Below are 15,855 nucleotides of genomic sequence, written 5' to 3' on the forward strand. Positions count from 1 at the left end.
CAGCACCGAGCGAGCCCGCTAGGCGCGCAGGCCCCCGCCGCTCGGCCGCAGGCGCCCCCCGGAAACCATGAGCCCCGGCGCGGGCCCAGGGAGCCATGGCCTATAGGGTCCGGGGCCGCGCGGGGCCAGCTCAGCCGCGGAGGGCGCGCAGGCTGCTCTTCGCCTTCACGCTCTCGCTCTCCTGCACTTACCTGTGCTACAGCCTCCTGTGCTGCTGCGACGACCTGGGCCGGAGCCGCCTGCTCGGGGCGCCCCGCTGCCTGCGCAGCCCGGGCGCGAGCGGCCAGAAACTTCTCCCGAAGTCCCGCCCCTGCGATCGCCCGGGGCCGCCACCCAGCGCGCCCGGCCCCCGCGCCCCGGCCTCCAACCATTCCGGGGCCCCGAAGCCGGGGACCAAGAGGCTGCCCCAAGCGCTCATCGTGGGCGTGAAGAAGGGGGGCACCCGGGCCGTGCTGGAGTTCATCCGCGTGCACCCGGACGTGCGGGCCTTGGGCACGGAGCCCCACTTCTTCGACAGGAACTACGGCCGCGGCTTGGACTGGTACAGGTAAGGAGGGCGCGCAGCGCTCGGGCGGCTCCAGCCTCGAGCTGTCCGCTGCGCTTTCGACTCCCGGGGTTGGTCTTGTGCGCTCGGCGGCGGGTTGGGGGTGGGCATCGCCAGAAGTATTTACCCAGAACTTCCAGCGTTCGTCCAGCCGGGCACGCGGCGTCGGGAACTGCAAAGGGCGTTCCCCGCCCCCCTGGAGTCTCCGGAAGGAAGCGAGATTTCCAGCTGGAGGGCTGGCTCGGGTCCGGCCTTTTTAGGATGGGTGGAGCAGGGCAGCCCCGGGGCTGTCGGACCACGATCCTATCCTGAACCCAGATAGATCTCCCCGTTCCCGAGCACCTCAAGGATGAAGGGGGAAGTCAGGAGAGAAGCCCCCGTGTGTGTGGCGGGGAGCTCTGTATGAGAAATGTCCCCATAATTCAGACGGAAGAAAGGCCGCCCCTTTCTCAGCATGAGAAAGGCCCCCAGGGAAGCTCAGGTGCGGGGATGACTCCCTCCAGCTGCCCTGCCTCCGCGTTGATGGGCTTGGAGTGACTGAAAGAGCCCTAGGCTCAAGGCTTCCTCTGTCCCTTGCTCCAGCAAGTTCCTTAACTCTCCCGGCCTCTCTCCTTATCCATCACAAGGAGCAGGAAAACAGTGGTCTCAAGGCTTTTGCAAAGCCCGTTAAAGGTGACGTCTCCAGGACGCCTTGCACTGGGCGTCCTGATGTGGAATTTGCCATACAGGCGGGCACCTCAGGTGAGGACCGAGCAGAGTCACGTGGAGACTCCTTCATTGCACTGGCTGGTGGCACCTGGGCGTAGACTGGCACTTCTGTCAAGAGGAAGTTCCACTCTCCAGTACCCACCTGGCCCCTGTGAGGTGCAGGAGCAAAGCATACCTCGGATACGTCCACAGATGGGCAGGTCAGGGTCTCTCCTGACACTGGGGTCGCCGCATTGTCACCTTTCCCTTGGACTTGAAGATAATTCTAGAAACACCTGAGTACTAACAGAAATGCAGGGAGGAGGCAGTGTAGCTGGCAGAGTAGCTGATGCCAACTCTGTTATTTCTATAAGCAAACCTTTTAGACAGCACAGGTCGTAAGCATATTGGACAAAGGATAATTTTAGTAGAAAGAAGACCCTTCTGGATCCACAACAGGGAGCCTTGGATTTGCCAGGAGCCCTGGCCTGCAGTGGCTGCGACTATGAGGGCAAGGACTCGGGGCGTGTACTGTCCTCAGGGGACAAACATGTTGTCTGCAGGAGCCAAGCAGAGGGTAGCTGGCCTGTGGTGATGGACCATCCTGTCTGATGAGTGAAACAGGCTGGCCATGGTGGCAAGTGTGGCTCTGTGCCTATGCTGAAGGTCCCCATACTTCCTGAGCTCCGACTCACAGGCACCCCTTCTAGGTGTTGGGGACACAGTCTGTGCCAGGGTGAGGAAGGCTGAGGCAGGACAGCAGCACCCAGCCCAAGTCGCTCAGCCATGGCCATCCTCAAACGCATGCCAGGGTTTCCTCGATGGAAGACCTGAGGATCATTATGAGAGCTCCTGCCAGTGTGGAGTGCCTTTTAAATGCAAAACAGCGGAATGCTGAGCATCTGGCTTTTAGATAATATGCCTCTAATAAACACCTCTGCTCTGAACCCGGCTCCCCCTTCTTGCCTTCTCCTCCCTCCGCCACCCATCAGCATACCTCAGGCTTCCTTTCCAGACTCTGTGTCATTCAGGGATGGCTGCTTCTTATTTTTAACCTTGGCATGTGTGATTCTAAGCCAGCTTAGCTGTGAACCTTAGAGATGGAAGCCGTGCCTTTTTTTTTTTTTTTTTTTTTCCTAGCACATTTGGATTCTGCTAAAATTCTCAGCTGAGTCTTGGTAGGTTTTATTTAACATCAAGCACACTGACAGCTCAACTCCTCTCTCTATCCCCCACCCCCCGCCCCACCACCCTTTCCTCTTTACACAGCTAAAAAGGAGATTAGCCCTGAGGTCTGGTCAGAACTTCTACCCCCATCACCTGCCCAGGAAGGCTGAGGACACAGCCTACAGCCCTCAGGAGGCCACTGTGCAGTGTGCGCTTCTTTCTGCTGAAAATCAGCATACCCAGAGTCCAGGCTTCCGGCTGTGGCTTGTCATTTCTGTACGTGCTGATGCCGCCCCACTTGGGGCCTGTGTCAGAAATCTCCAGCACTTGTCTGTGTGTGTGCTTAATCTTTATTATCACTCAAGTAATACGCACCAAGTGAAGAAATGGAGGGGGTTCCGGGATTCTCAAGCCCGTGCTTTCCTCTCCTTTCTGAACCCCAGGAGGGAGGGACGGTAGGCGATATCAGTCTCTTGTCCTGCCTACTGCCCCTGCAGTTCACAGCATGCCAGCAGAAGGCCAGTAGCCCCTAGCAGGCAAGGCAGAGGGGCCCTGTAGCCCGCTCTGTGGGCTGTGGTCTCCCCGGCAGGTGGCAGTTTGTGAGGTTATCAAGATGCTGTGCCCACATGCAGTTCCCTGTGCTACCTCCTGGGCTAGAAGACCTAAATCCAGATTGATATGGGGGGGGGCATCAGGATCACTGTCTGCGTGCACAGGCGAGACTTCCTTCCAGGTGTGCATGCGATGTGACGTCTGGAGGCAGAGTTATCAGAGTTACGGAGTCAGGGAGGAGGTGTCATCCTGAGGGACAAGGAGAGAGTGCCTGCACTTCCTTGTCCCACTGAGGCCCATTTCGGAGAATCCTTGAAGGATTCTCTGAGGCCCTGAGTTCCAGGAGAGACCCCAGTCCTGGGCTGCAGGCTTCCCTCCCATTCGGTACCTGCTTGTGACCTCTGATGCTTATTTGTCCTATGCATTTGACCTGGGTTCCCTGTGCCAACTTTCCTCCCCAAGGCGACAGCTGGGCCTGCCGAGTAGGACCTAGTGCAGCTGCTTGGAGAAAGGCACTCCTCAGCTGCCTGTGCGTAGATGAGCCCGTGGTCACAGTCCTGGAATGGGTGGATATGGATACACGGGATGGATACACTGGAGAAAGTCTTCACTACATAAAGGTGAAGCAGGGATCACCACCAGCATGCCAATCCTGTGACTTCGCTGCCAGCACTCCTGTCAGCACCACTGGACTAAAATTATTAATTTATGTTCTTGCTGTGACTACCAAATATGGCTGAGGGATTTACTGCTAGGAAAAGTTTCAGACTTCCTTTCTACCTTCTTTTCCGCCTCTCTCTTCCCTTCTTTCCTTTTTCTTCTATTCTGCCTTTCCTCTTTTCCTTCCTTCCTCTTGCTTTGATATAAGTCGCTTTGCACCTCTGCCTGTCTGTAATCCTCTTCAAAGTGGGGTGGTTATCGCATCTTGGCCTTTTGGCTAGATCAAGGGTGAAGTGGGGTGGTGCCCGGCCTGCGCTCCAACACTGTAGAAGTCATATAAGAGAATCTGTGTGGCAAGGCTTCTCCAAACGTAGAACTGTATTTAACATGCCATACTGGACTTGTGAGACTGTCTATCCAATGCTTTCAGCTTTTTTCAAGGAATGGAAGTCACACTGTGTCCAGTAGTCTTTGTAGTCCCAGGTGAAGCTAGGTTTTGTCGAAAGTGTTCTCAACTTTGCTAGTGCTCCAGGTTGGTGGGTTGTGTGAGTGGAGAGAAAGTGAATCTTTTCTAAATGCATTAAAACACCACCAAGAGCAAGTTAATACGTGATAATTGACTCTGTGCTCTGGTGTCCAAATTTTGATAGATGAGCCTGTGCTATAAATTTTCAACTCCATTTCACAACTCTGGTTATTTATTTGTTCAGCATCAGTGGTGTTCTTGGGACTGCAAGAGACAAAAAAGACACAGTATTTGTCCCAGAGGTAATAGTCTAAGTAAGATGGAGAATAAAAAGCACAGAATGAAATCTATCACATCATCAAGCTCATTTCAATCGAGAAGTCATATCCCAGCAATGAATCCAAGCTCTGGAAACACAAACACTGGGAAGACATAAACCCAAAGGCAGAAGATTCAGGAGGAAGACTCTCTGCCGAAGGAGGGAAGGCAGAATGTGGAGCATCTTACAGGAAATGGATCCACACGCGAAGCAGACTGACCCATGCTCACTGGGGTGCGCAGGCGCACATGGGAGTGCACTCCGCATTCGTGCGTTTGCAACTAATGCCTTGCAGATTCACACCTTTCTAAGGAGTTTTCCAGCCCTAGTCCTGGGGATGTCACATGCTGAAAATAAATGAAGCCGTGGAGTTGTGAATCCCCGTCCTCCTTGTAGCTCTGCCGGCCTTGCCGCTGGCTGGAGGTAGGAAGCTCTTTCCAGCCCAGGTACAGCTCTCATCGGGCACCACGGAGCCTAAGAGTGGGCATCGGAGCTGTCGCTGCCCAAGGAAGCTTTCCAAGAGCTGGTTTCCCTTCTTGTCAGCCTTGCAGGGTTCCTGGGAGAGGGTGCAAGAAAGAACGCAAGCTCCTCAAAGCCTTTGGGGTACGACATCTGAGGCGGCAAGCTGGTGGCCCCTGAGTGCATCAGGTGGCACACATGTTGTGGCTACGGGTGTCACTGCAGGAAAATAGCCCTCATCAGAGAACCCAAGCAGCACCCAAGTTGCTTGTTCACACTTCAGTACCTCGGGGAGTAGGATGTGTCATGTGCTGGGGGAGGGCTGTTCTGGCTGGAGAGAGGTGTGCTGGCTCTGCCCCGGTGAAGAGGCCTCCCCTCCCCATGCCAGCATGCTTCTCCCTAGGGGCTTGGGTTCCCCAGTCACCCGGAAACCCACTGGCCCTCTGAAGGGCAAAGAATGCCTTACTTGCCTCCTCTCTGTAGTCAGCAGGGGCCTCTTTTGATTGGTCAAGAGCCACACACATTTCAGATTTTAAGTAGTATTATACTATCTCCCTGAAAACATCCATTCTGAAAACCAGAGAAGGTCGGGCTGATGCTCCGATGAAGACAAGATACCTTCATCGGACAGAGCGCTCGCTGTACTCCGCCCCCCCCCACGGAGCCACACCCAAGAGGCCCAGCACCTCCGTGCACGGTCAGTGCCCATAGTGCTGTCACCTGCCTGCTTACAGAGCTCTGTGCACCGGTTTGCAGGCCTGCAGAGTAGCTTTCTTCCTTTGGTTAGACTCCCATGAATCATTTCTGAGTGATTGAGTGACAAAGTGGGTGTGGAAGGGAGGGGGCGGAAGCACACGGCCCTATTGATCCGGCTCTGCCAGAGGACCTGGTGGGGAAGCTGTCTGCATGTGTCAGGGCTCCGTGGCCAGGGGGTAGACAGGCAGATTTGCCACTGTAAGTCAAGCTGGAGGGGCCTGAAAGGTCACACAGCCAACCTAACCCTGGGGGGCTCGCTGTCTCCCCCAGAGCTAACTCGGAGGCAGGTTAATCCATTTATTTGTCAAATGCCTACCATTTGCCAGCTTAGTGCCAGGCTGCTGTAGGCTGGCTCTGCTGCCACTTTTTTCTCCTAATGGGCTCCATTGATGGGCTGTAGTGCTTTGTAGTCCACCAGCAGCTTGACAAGGCGGGTAAAAGCCACCAATGAGTGGAAACAACTTAGCATTTCAGAGGTAATTGCTGCCTGTCAGGACACACAGCTGGGCCGTTGGGCCGCTGCTGCTCTGCCAGCGGCTGTCCTGCAAGGCAGTGGGACGGGGAGGGGTGGGCGTTCGGGCTGAGCCCAGACTTCCAGGAGACAGCGCCGAAGGGACCGCAGGGTGAGCAGGGCCAGGCCTCGGGGGTGTCCTGCGCCAGTCCGCTGGGCCTGTCCCCCCAAGCGCTTCACGTCAGAAGGGCTGCGTGGCTCCACTTCAGCACCCACGGTGGCCCCCAGCTCCCCCGCGTGCTTCTCAGTGAGCACAGGCAGGGCCATCTGCTCCGGGCGAGGTTGGAGGACCTCGCTGTGCCGTCTCCCGATCAGTGGCGCAGCTCCCGCGTGCTCCGGGAGGAGCGCATCGTCTAGATTCCGTCATTCACCCAGCACCTTCAGTTTTTAAAGCCTGACACAACCTAACCTGGTATCTTCTGAATATTTTTAAGTTAATTATTGAAGCCATAATGGTAAAGGAAATAAATCAGATACAAAAGGTTAAGCATTGCACGGTTTCTCTTACATGAGAAACCCAAAATATAAATAACTGAAAGAGCAAGAGGAAAGGCAGATGATAGGGAACAGTGAGGTGGGCTGTGGGAGTGCGAGGAGGCCTTGGGATGGGGTCGGGGAGGCGGGGAGGCGGGGAGGGAAGCGGAAGGAGAAGCGATTAAGGTGGGATATGTGTGAGTACCGGTTCCCAAGATGAATGTAAGGCTGACGGACTGCAAACATACACCAACACAAAAGAAACTGAAATCAGTTACATAGGTGGTTACCAGGCGCTCAGGAAGATGCGGGGGTGGAAGGGTAAGGAAAGGTTGGCCCCTGGCTCTAGGCCACAGCGGGACAGGAGCACAGAGCCCGGTGTGGCGCCGCACAGAGGGCGACTGTTGATAAACAGTGTGTGCTGTACGTTTCACGAAGGCAGGAGAAAGGATCCTGAAAGTTTTCACCATCATCAAAGGATGGTTGTTGGAGGGACACATATTTAAGCCAATGTAGACATTACACAGCGTATCCATATATCAGCACATCACGTGCGCCTCTTCTGTGCTCACTTTCCATTGCAGTAACCAATCTAATATAGCTGGTGTAAGAGGAGGAGAAGCTTATGCGTGGCTTCTGTCCATGGGCAGCTGAGCCGTCACCCCTGGGCCTCAGGCAAGGGGTCATGCGGAGGTAGAGGCCTGTGGGGGAGCCTTCGCCTTGGGGTGAGGCCTGAAAGAGATAGGAGGGGGCTGGGCAATTCCTGGTCCAGCCCACGTCTCCCAGTAGCCCCGGATGAGGGCAGACCTGGACACGCAGGCATTTGGGGGACATTTCCCAGGTATAAACTATAGCACGTGAGTGTGCACGATTGTTGTGTATCAATTAAAAAGTACTTGTAAAAATTATAATCTTTCATAACGATCACGGCTTCGCTTTCCCTCAGTTTGTGTATTTTAGAATAGGTGATCCGTGGTGCTCTATTCATGTGACACAATCCAAAAGGGACAAAGGCTGTTCAGTGAAACATTTCCTCTTCTTCCTTGTGCCATCTTTCGACCAGGACGTCCCTCCTCCTAGAAGCAACAACGAGCCCCCACTTGGAGGGCGCTCTTCTGAAGATGTGCTATGCACTTATAACCCAGCCCCCCCTAACACAGATAGTTGAAATAAACAGCTCTCAAAGCAACTTTGTTTTAAGCTACCCTAAATGGAAAACCAGCCGCATTTTCCATAATTAGAAAGTAGCCATAAAAATAGATAGATCGAAAACAAAACAGTGTTATTGAATTTTTTGCTAAATAGTGCTGGAATGTTCCATGCCTGCAGGTCTGTATCTTTGCTTAACACAGAATACGAGAGGACATTACTAGGAGGCTAAAGAAGTACTGACATTGGTGCGAGGCTTTCTCCTCGATGCAAGCACAAGGAATGAAGTGAAGTGGAAGAGATGATAAGTTTCCTCCCCCTGTGACTTGGTGATGTTTAGAAAGTCTGTGTCCTAACCCGAAAGACAGCCACAGACGTCATGGAAAACTTCCCTGGAATTTGCAGAAAGCCCAGCTTAACCAAATCCAGCAGTTCTAGATTTCAGATTCCTTTCATGTGTTAAAGGGGTGAGATGAACTGAGGGAAACTCCCGAACGAATAGGAGTATTAAGAGAAGTGTTTGACTTGGAATACTCTCATGGTTTTGAGCCTATGGAAGAGCAGGTTTCCTAAAGAAGGGGTGTGGTGAGTATTTAAGGGAGAAAATAAATTCACTAGGTTACAATGAGTTTCTTCATTGTTCTCCTGGTGGAAAACGTGCAGCGTCCCCTCCACTGCCATACCTACATTAAGTTGCTACATATCTGCAGGCGTCAATGTCACAAAGGTCAGAGAGAAAATTCTCCTCACTGGGAAAGCAGTAGCCGGTGGGAAGAGGGCTCAAGGATATTGCTCTTTTAATTCTGAAGGCCATGTGAGACAGGATGTCTCTTTCTAAAAATCTCTGGATGCAGAGTTCCATTTCTCATGATACCATACATGACATGGGGCTTACAGTAGAGTGGGGGAGGGTGTCACTTCTGCTTTCTGAGTAATTCAATTTCATTGAATCAGGAGCAGGAAATAATGCAGTTTCTTTGCCTATCTTTTTAGCTGTGTGAAAGGAGTCCCATCGGGGCACTGTCCCCTGGGACTTCCCGTGCCCTGCTATAAAGGTAGGTTAGAAGGTGTCTGTGACATCGAGGCTCCCCAAGTCTGCTTGTAACTGGGAAGAGAGTCATCAATACTGATGAGGAGGTGGCCTCTTGCCAGCCTGGGGTCCCACAGGCCTTGGTGCATATGGCTGGGCAGAGGAACCTCAGATCTACCTGGAGGTCAGGAGAGAGGTAGGCAGGCATTATAGCAATGTCTTGTGGTGGAGCGAGCCCTTTAGGAGAAATTAAAAAGCAACGAAAGTTGATCTAGCCAGGCGGGGGCGGGGTGGGGAAAGGAATAGAGACAGATGGACAGATAGACAGATTCCAAGGCACAGATGGGATGAATTCACAACAACAACAAAAACAGAAAACAAAAACCATGGTGGTTCCCCTCTTATTGGTCAAAGTTCCAAGACCCCCAAGGGCCATCCAAAACAACAAAGAGAACTAAGCCCTATCTACACTACGCTCTTTCCTATACAAACATGATACATACGTACATACATACATACATACATACAATAACTTCAGCTTATAAGTTAGGCAAAGAGAGATCAACAGCAATAACTAATAGGAGGAAACAGTGATAACAATAGACTAGGAAAAGTCATGAGAGAATGGTGTATCCGTCCTCAGCGATGCAGTCTACGATGGCTCCCTGCTCCTCCTCTCCTCGGCACTTCATTTGACTACCTCCATCCCTCTCGCTACTGCAATTCAAAATCATCTTGTTCATTTTTCTTTCTGTGAGACCTTCCCAGCAGACCGATAATTCTGAGAGTGGAGAGCTTGTCTGGCTTGTCCTGCTTGTGGCTGTATCCCCAAAGCTCAGAATGGTGCCCAGAAGGCACTAAATTCATACTGGTTGCATGAATGGGTTTAGGATGACAGCTGACTAGGCATTGGTAAGCCTCTTCTGAAGCCACCAATCAATCATCCTGTCCCTTTGTTGGGTTGATCATGCTCCTTTTGATGGGAGGATAGAATACATAGTTTGGATTTTGATGACTCAGAGAGAATGTGAACAACTATTTATTGAGCATGTACTATACGCCAGGCACTGTAGTAGTGGCTGGGAGAAGCGTAGTGGAACACTCACAGAAAGCCACATCCTCGCGGTGTTCATTTGCTCTGGGATGGGAAGGAGATGCGCAGGACATAAGTGAAAGGTATTTGTGCCCGCTGGCAAGTGCTATGGAGAAGCTTAGGGAATAAGCGAACACTAGGTGGGTGGACGGTGTTGCTGTTTGGCACAGGGCGCTCAGGAAAAGCCTCACTGAGGAGGTGGCGCTTGATGAAGATGTGAGGGGGAGGGGCCAAGTGAGCTGCAGGAAGAGTATTTTTTTTTTATAAGCATAATATATTTATTGAGAGAAAGAGAGCTCCTGTCCAAGAGAGGGACGGGAGGGGGCCCGAGCGGGTAGTTCCCCCAGAAGAGTATTATAGTGGAGAGAAAATGGATACAAAGGCCTCGACACGAGCAGAGCTGCTGGGAAGGTGCAGGAGCCCTTAGGGTCAGTGTGGCCAGGGCGGAAGAAGCAAGGTGGAGAGGGATGGAAAGCAAGCCTGCAGAGGGACCAGGGTCTTGATTGAGCAGGGTTGAACGCAGAGCTTCGGCCTCTACTCTGAGAGGAAGGGAAGACAACGCTGGGTTGGCCTTCAGGATCCCGTTGCCTGACTTCAAAAGGCTGCAAGCATTTAAGTAAAGTTGCTTACAGTAAGAGACCCATTACCATGAGCGCACTCATATCAGACACCTTGAACCCTCCATTCTGCCGCTTTCTGAAGCAGCTCTGGGTGTCCTCTTCTGTAAGTGTCTTACAAGTTGTGACCGACACCCAGGTGCCACCCAAGGGAAACGCAGGCTCAGGGTACCATCAGTGTGTCCTCACCCTCCTTGGGCACTGGGTGTGGCCCAGGGAGCTCTTGGCTGTTTGCCCAAGTCCAAATGACCATAAATGTTCAGAATTGAGTCAGGAGGCCACAGCAGTGTGACTACAGATACACAGGAATGAGGACCTGGAGAAGCGCTGGCAAAGGTGGCAAGAAAGTGGAGAAAGTAGGGCGCGTGGGTTGAGTATTTTGAGAGGGGTTCATGGCAGTTTGGTTTTTACTGTCATAAAAATTTTAAATGTGACTATGTATGGTATTTTGTGATCACACTCTTACATTTTTGTTATTGTTGATTATTTTTGAGGCAGGGTCTTGCTATGTGATTTAGGCTGGGCTTGAACTACCTATGTAGCCCAGGCTGCCCTCGGCCTCACAGCGACCCTCCTGCCTCAGCCTCTCCAGGTTAGGATTGCAGGTGCGCTACCATGCCCAGCATACCTCGTACTTGTTGAGGGCTTCCTGAGCTGCTGTGCAGGGAGCGAGAATGGAAGCAGGCAGTGGGTAGGAGGTTGGTGGTGGAGATGGTGGAGGAAGACGAGGGTGGGGAAGACGCTGGGCGTGGCTGGGGGCTGCGGCTGCAAGGCTTGCTGGTGGGCTTCATTGAGGCTGGGGAGAGGGTGACGACAGTAGTGTCCAGCTTCTGCGGGGCTGGTGCCTCAGCTTAGGGGCGTTTGCATTTGCTGTCTCCATCTATGTGGATTTGGGAGCTTCCAGCTCTTTACAAATGAATCTGAGGTTTGAACCTCATGCTCTGCCTATGATGGACCGTCCCTAGCCTGGTTGGTCAAGCACCCATTTGTGGATGTCTCAGAATTAGCCAAAGAAAGCAGTGTTGTATGCAACTAGAGCATGGGGGCTTCCCGAACCGGTAGAAGACGGCGCAGTCCTCCCCTCCTAGGCCCTTTTTATAAGTGCAGCGTTCATCAGTAAGCTCTGGAGAGCCTCTAATGACTGGCTAACTGTGCCCCAACCCTGCCCAGGCACGTGTCCCTTGAGATGCTCCACCCAGCCCCCACTCTTGTCCCAGGCCCAGAAGTATGCAAGGAGCAGCAATGGCAGCACTGCCAGACGCAGGGGGCTTGTGTGATGGCTCCCTCCAGCAGAGCTGCTAGAGTACCTTCCGCCAAGAGTCGGCGCTCCCCAACTTCCCCAAAGCTGCTGAGGCGCGGGGAAACTGTTCCTGCTTTGGCAGCCTCTTTGCAGCGTGTTTCTGCTTTGATGGCTCTAATGAAGACATGAAATCATCTAGCAGCTTTCATTTTGCTCAGGCAAAATGGCTTAAAGTGGAGGCAGCACTGCCCAGGATCAATCCCCATTTTCCGAAGTGGTTGGTTAAACTCTGCAGTTTATTGCCACTTCTCACTGAAACAGTGCGGGATCCTGAATTATTAATTCCATGAAAAATGAGTTAAGTCATTGCAGAGCGCTGTGGTGCCCCAGTCCCTACTTTCGACACCCTTTCTTGTATTTTCTCTCGCATAAACATCTTCATGAAACAGAAATTCTAGGGTAACTTGGCCAGGTCCTTGATAGTCGTTTCTCTAAGAGGGAAAGAGTTTGATTTAATTCATTTTCTTTTTCCTGGCATGAGTCAAGCAGAGGAAATGGGCCTAAGTGACTCAGAAAGGGTGCCTCAGCCCGAGCCATCCCTCAAATCTGGGCATCACTCAAATGACAAGTGTGCCATCGAGGTCATCTCTGAGCCATGAGCCTAGGTGCACCTCTACCTGATGCCGGAAGCACCTGGAAGAGCAGAGAAGCCCTTGGACCTTATGAAGACAGTTTTGGGGTGCTGGGGTACTAGCTGAGCCTCACAGAGCTTTTGTCCCTTCAATGGAAAAGCACCAAGGACTCAGGGACTCTGGGTGCACACAGATGATTAAGTGGTGTTGCTGTGGACAAGAAGAAGAGGGGACAGGTCCCTGGTTACCCGAACCTCGTTTAGAGAGGATGCACCAGAAGTCAGTCCCAGCTGCTATTTCCTCAGTGCCTGTTTAGCCAAATCTCCACCTGTTTTGTTGTTTTCAGAAAAAGTATCAACTGTGGCCATCTAAAAAAAATATTGTGAACCCTCCATGTGTAATTGTGTCTCCCTGATTCACCCCAGTGGCCTGTAGGCTGCATGCCACCTGTCACCTGCCCCCTTGTGACCTCATGGATAAGTACCACTCCTTCTAATCTAACTTCTGCCATTTATCATCGCTGTAGGATAAAGTGCTTCCTCTTTTGAGCATTGGCTGCCCCCTATAGCCTGGGATACCAAGTGTTCCCACCTTGTAGGTTGCCATAGAGATTCAGTATAGTATGAACATGTTCTGTTTAGTTCCTGCTGCTGGTGCCCTTTCCCAGGCTGTGTTTGAAGCCGCTGTGGTCACTGGGAAGCTGATGCCGTTATGCCTGCAAGACAAGAGACATTTGTGGTCGCTGAACTTCTGTCAGTGTGAGGACAGCTGGGGTCTTCCCAGCTCTGCAAGGGGGAGGGGAGGAATCTGGAGCCAGGTGATTGGAGGTTGGAGAAACCCATTTGGTGTAGACTCGAACTCCGGGGCAGACGTTCGCAATTCCGTCGGTCTTTGTTGTCCTTCGCCCTGGGTCCCCCTAGAGTCCCTGTAGGATGCTGAATGTATAGTCACCACTCTCGCTGTGGACTTTGGTCACCGCAGACCATCCTCAGTGCCCTGTGCTGCAGAGTTCAGAGCTTCTCCACCCTCCGTACTCGTTCTTGGCATTGGCTACCCGGTTGGGGTATGCTCAGGCATTGTGGAGATGCCCCCCTCACCCCAAAGATGATTGCCTCTCTCCTTCTGAAAGCTTGGCGCATGCAGAGTCCAAGATAGAGGGGGAGCTTCTGCTAACAGGAAGTCTAGGGATAAGTAGGGCTCGACTGGGCCATAAAATGAGCTGGATGAATTTTTGTCCAGCCATGGTCAGTCCCGACCACCTGCTGAAAGACAGAGGGACGCTGAATTGAGGGCGGGGGCACAGGAAACCATAGGGAGCAGGAAAGGCAGCCCCCTCAGGGGAAACACACCCATCCAGCCAGCCTCAGAAGCAGTGCAACTCTTCAAAGCGAAGCCACACTTGGATGCAGTGGGAGCCTGCTGGGACTGCTTTATGACTGGTGTGGAGATCCACATTATCAACTGTGGGTGAAAGAGTGGGGAGATCTTCCAAGCTGTTTTGACTTTGAGCAATCTGTCTATCCACCTCCTCTGTCACGAGACCACCAAGCTTGGTGATGCATGCCTGGAATTCCAGCCACTTGGGAGGTTGAGGCAGGAGGGTGGCAAGTTTGAGCCATCTGGGCTATTTATCCAGCCCATATCAAAAGGTAGTGGCAGTAGGGTTGGGGGTGGGGACACAACCAGTAATGTAGCTCAGTGTGATGGCCCTGGATTCAATCCTCAGTAGAAGAAATAAATAAATGAATAAATAACTCCTAATGCACTGTTTCCCAACCATCAACCTTTTTATGCCACTATCAGAATTAGTTTTAGTCATATCTACAAATACCTTCATGTACTTTATGTCATGTTAAAGTCAACTCATAACTTTTATTCAAATGCATTCACTTAAAAATGAAACTTACTAGTACCATCCAGAATGAGATTCCTCATCCCATGAAGACATAGAAGAAGAAAAAAAAGTAGGTATAACTAAGCAATCCAGTTCCAGCCTGCCACTGTTGAGTGCACCGGGTTCTGCCTCAAGCAACCCTTCTCTGTCGAGGAGGGAGATCAGAAACAATTAGGAAGTTCTAAGAACATTCTAGCGCCACCCAAGACTTTCTCTGTGGTGTAACTGGGCAATTGGAACACAGTGGGAAAGGAAAGGTGGTTGTTTCCTAATAAAGTGATTAACGAGACTTAAAGTCACTGCCTCCACTACCTAATTATCTGTCTTTCGCCACTTGCTGAACATTTCCCACACTTTGGGAGACGCTGACCTTCCCGTTTAGATTTCTCTTCCTGTGATGTCATTGTACTGCTTTATCCTATCTGGTTGTCATGGTCCATCAGCAGCTTGGGAGAGACTGCCTGACATTACAAAGTCTGAGTGGTTTAAAAAGCTGTGATTCCGATTTAAATTGCAAATGAATGGGGGCATCACGGGAAAGCAAATGCAGACGTGAAAAAATGGGAGAAAAGGATCCAGCACCACAGTATTTTTAGATCTCTTTTCCCCAGATTGGTTTTGCATAATTTGTATCTGGACTTTAGGTTTGATAAGCTCCACTATCTGCTCCTGAATGTACTACCTGGGCACTGACCTGAGGTCTCCTGACAGTGCCAGCTTACTCACCTGTGGAAAACCTTCGTTCATGCCCCTGAAGCACACCGTGACTTAGAGAATCGCGGAGGCATTATGCTGCATGAAAGAAAGGTGACGTGCAGTCTGTTTCCATGTCTGTGATCCTCTCGAACAGAGAAGCAAAGTTCCGGGGAAGGTCAGACAGTGCCAGGCTCGGGGAGGTGGGGGGGGCATGCAGAGGTGGGCGAGGGTTTTTTGAAGGCTATTCCATAGGGACACCCTAAAGGGCCAGTTCAGTCTTCTGATTGTGGTGCTAGCCTCTGAATCTACCCATGTGTTAAAATTCGGAGTGGGGTTAGAGATGGAGCTCAGTGGTAGAGTGTTTGCCTGTCATGTGTGAAACCCAGACTTGATGACAGCAGTGTAGAAATTAGATAGATAGATAGATAGATAGATAGATAGATAGATAGACAGACAGACAGATCAGACACAGACATAGATACAGATACAGATATGGAAGAACACCAATAAAGTCAGTTTTGCTGTGTAATATTTTTGAAGATAAAATTTGGAAACTCTGCACTGAAAAGCATCCACGATCGGAGCACACTGTGACTGGTGGTTGTCCTAGTGCTCTTCCGGAGAGTGATTGTTACTGTCAGAGACCCCGCCCTCAAGTTCTTTGGAGTTCCTAAACTTGCCTTAACTTCCACCCTTAGACTGAGTTAGAACCAATGATGTGGATGGTGTTGGGGGTGTCCCAGCCCCCACCCCCTCTCCAGAATGCTGTGGGGTCTGACAGAAAGGCTGGGGAGATCTACCTGGAGTATGAGGCCAGGGTGGTTGGAACAGCTGTCCGGCCTGGCTTCCACCCAGAGGCGAGGACAAGACAGGGGAAGCCGCAGTGTGTCCAATAGTCAAGTGATTATT

At 51.7% G+C, this 15,855-nt stretch overlaps 1 protein-coding gene across 1 annotated transcript in view; it reads left to right on the forward strand.

The window, feature by feature from the left end:
* The first annotated feature begins 95 nt into the window (after nt 1–95).
* The window catches only part of Hs3st2 (heparan sulfate-glucosamine 3-sulfotransferase 2), a 98,655-nt gene continuing 82,895 nt past the window's right edge, over nt 96–15,855 (forward strand). The window contains exon 1 of the mRNA XM_004622883.1: nt 96–547. Coding sequence (XP_004622940.1) covers nt 96–547 — 452 coding nt within the window. The remainder of the gene's footprint in view (nt 548–15,855) is intronic.

The sequence above is a fragment of the Octodon degus genome, unplaced genomic scaffold (genome assembly GCF_000260255.1).
Source record: "Octodon degus isolate 3935 unplaced genomic scaffold, OctDeg1.0 scaffold00001, whole genome shotgun sequence".
NCBI classification, from domain to species: Eukaryota; Metazoa; Chordata; class Mammalia; order Rodentia; family Octodontidae; genus Octodon; species Octodon degus.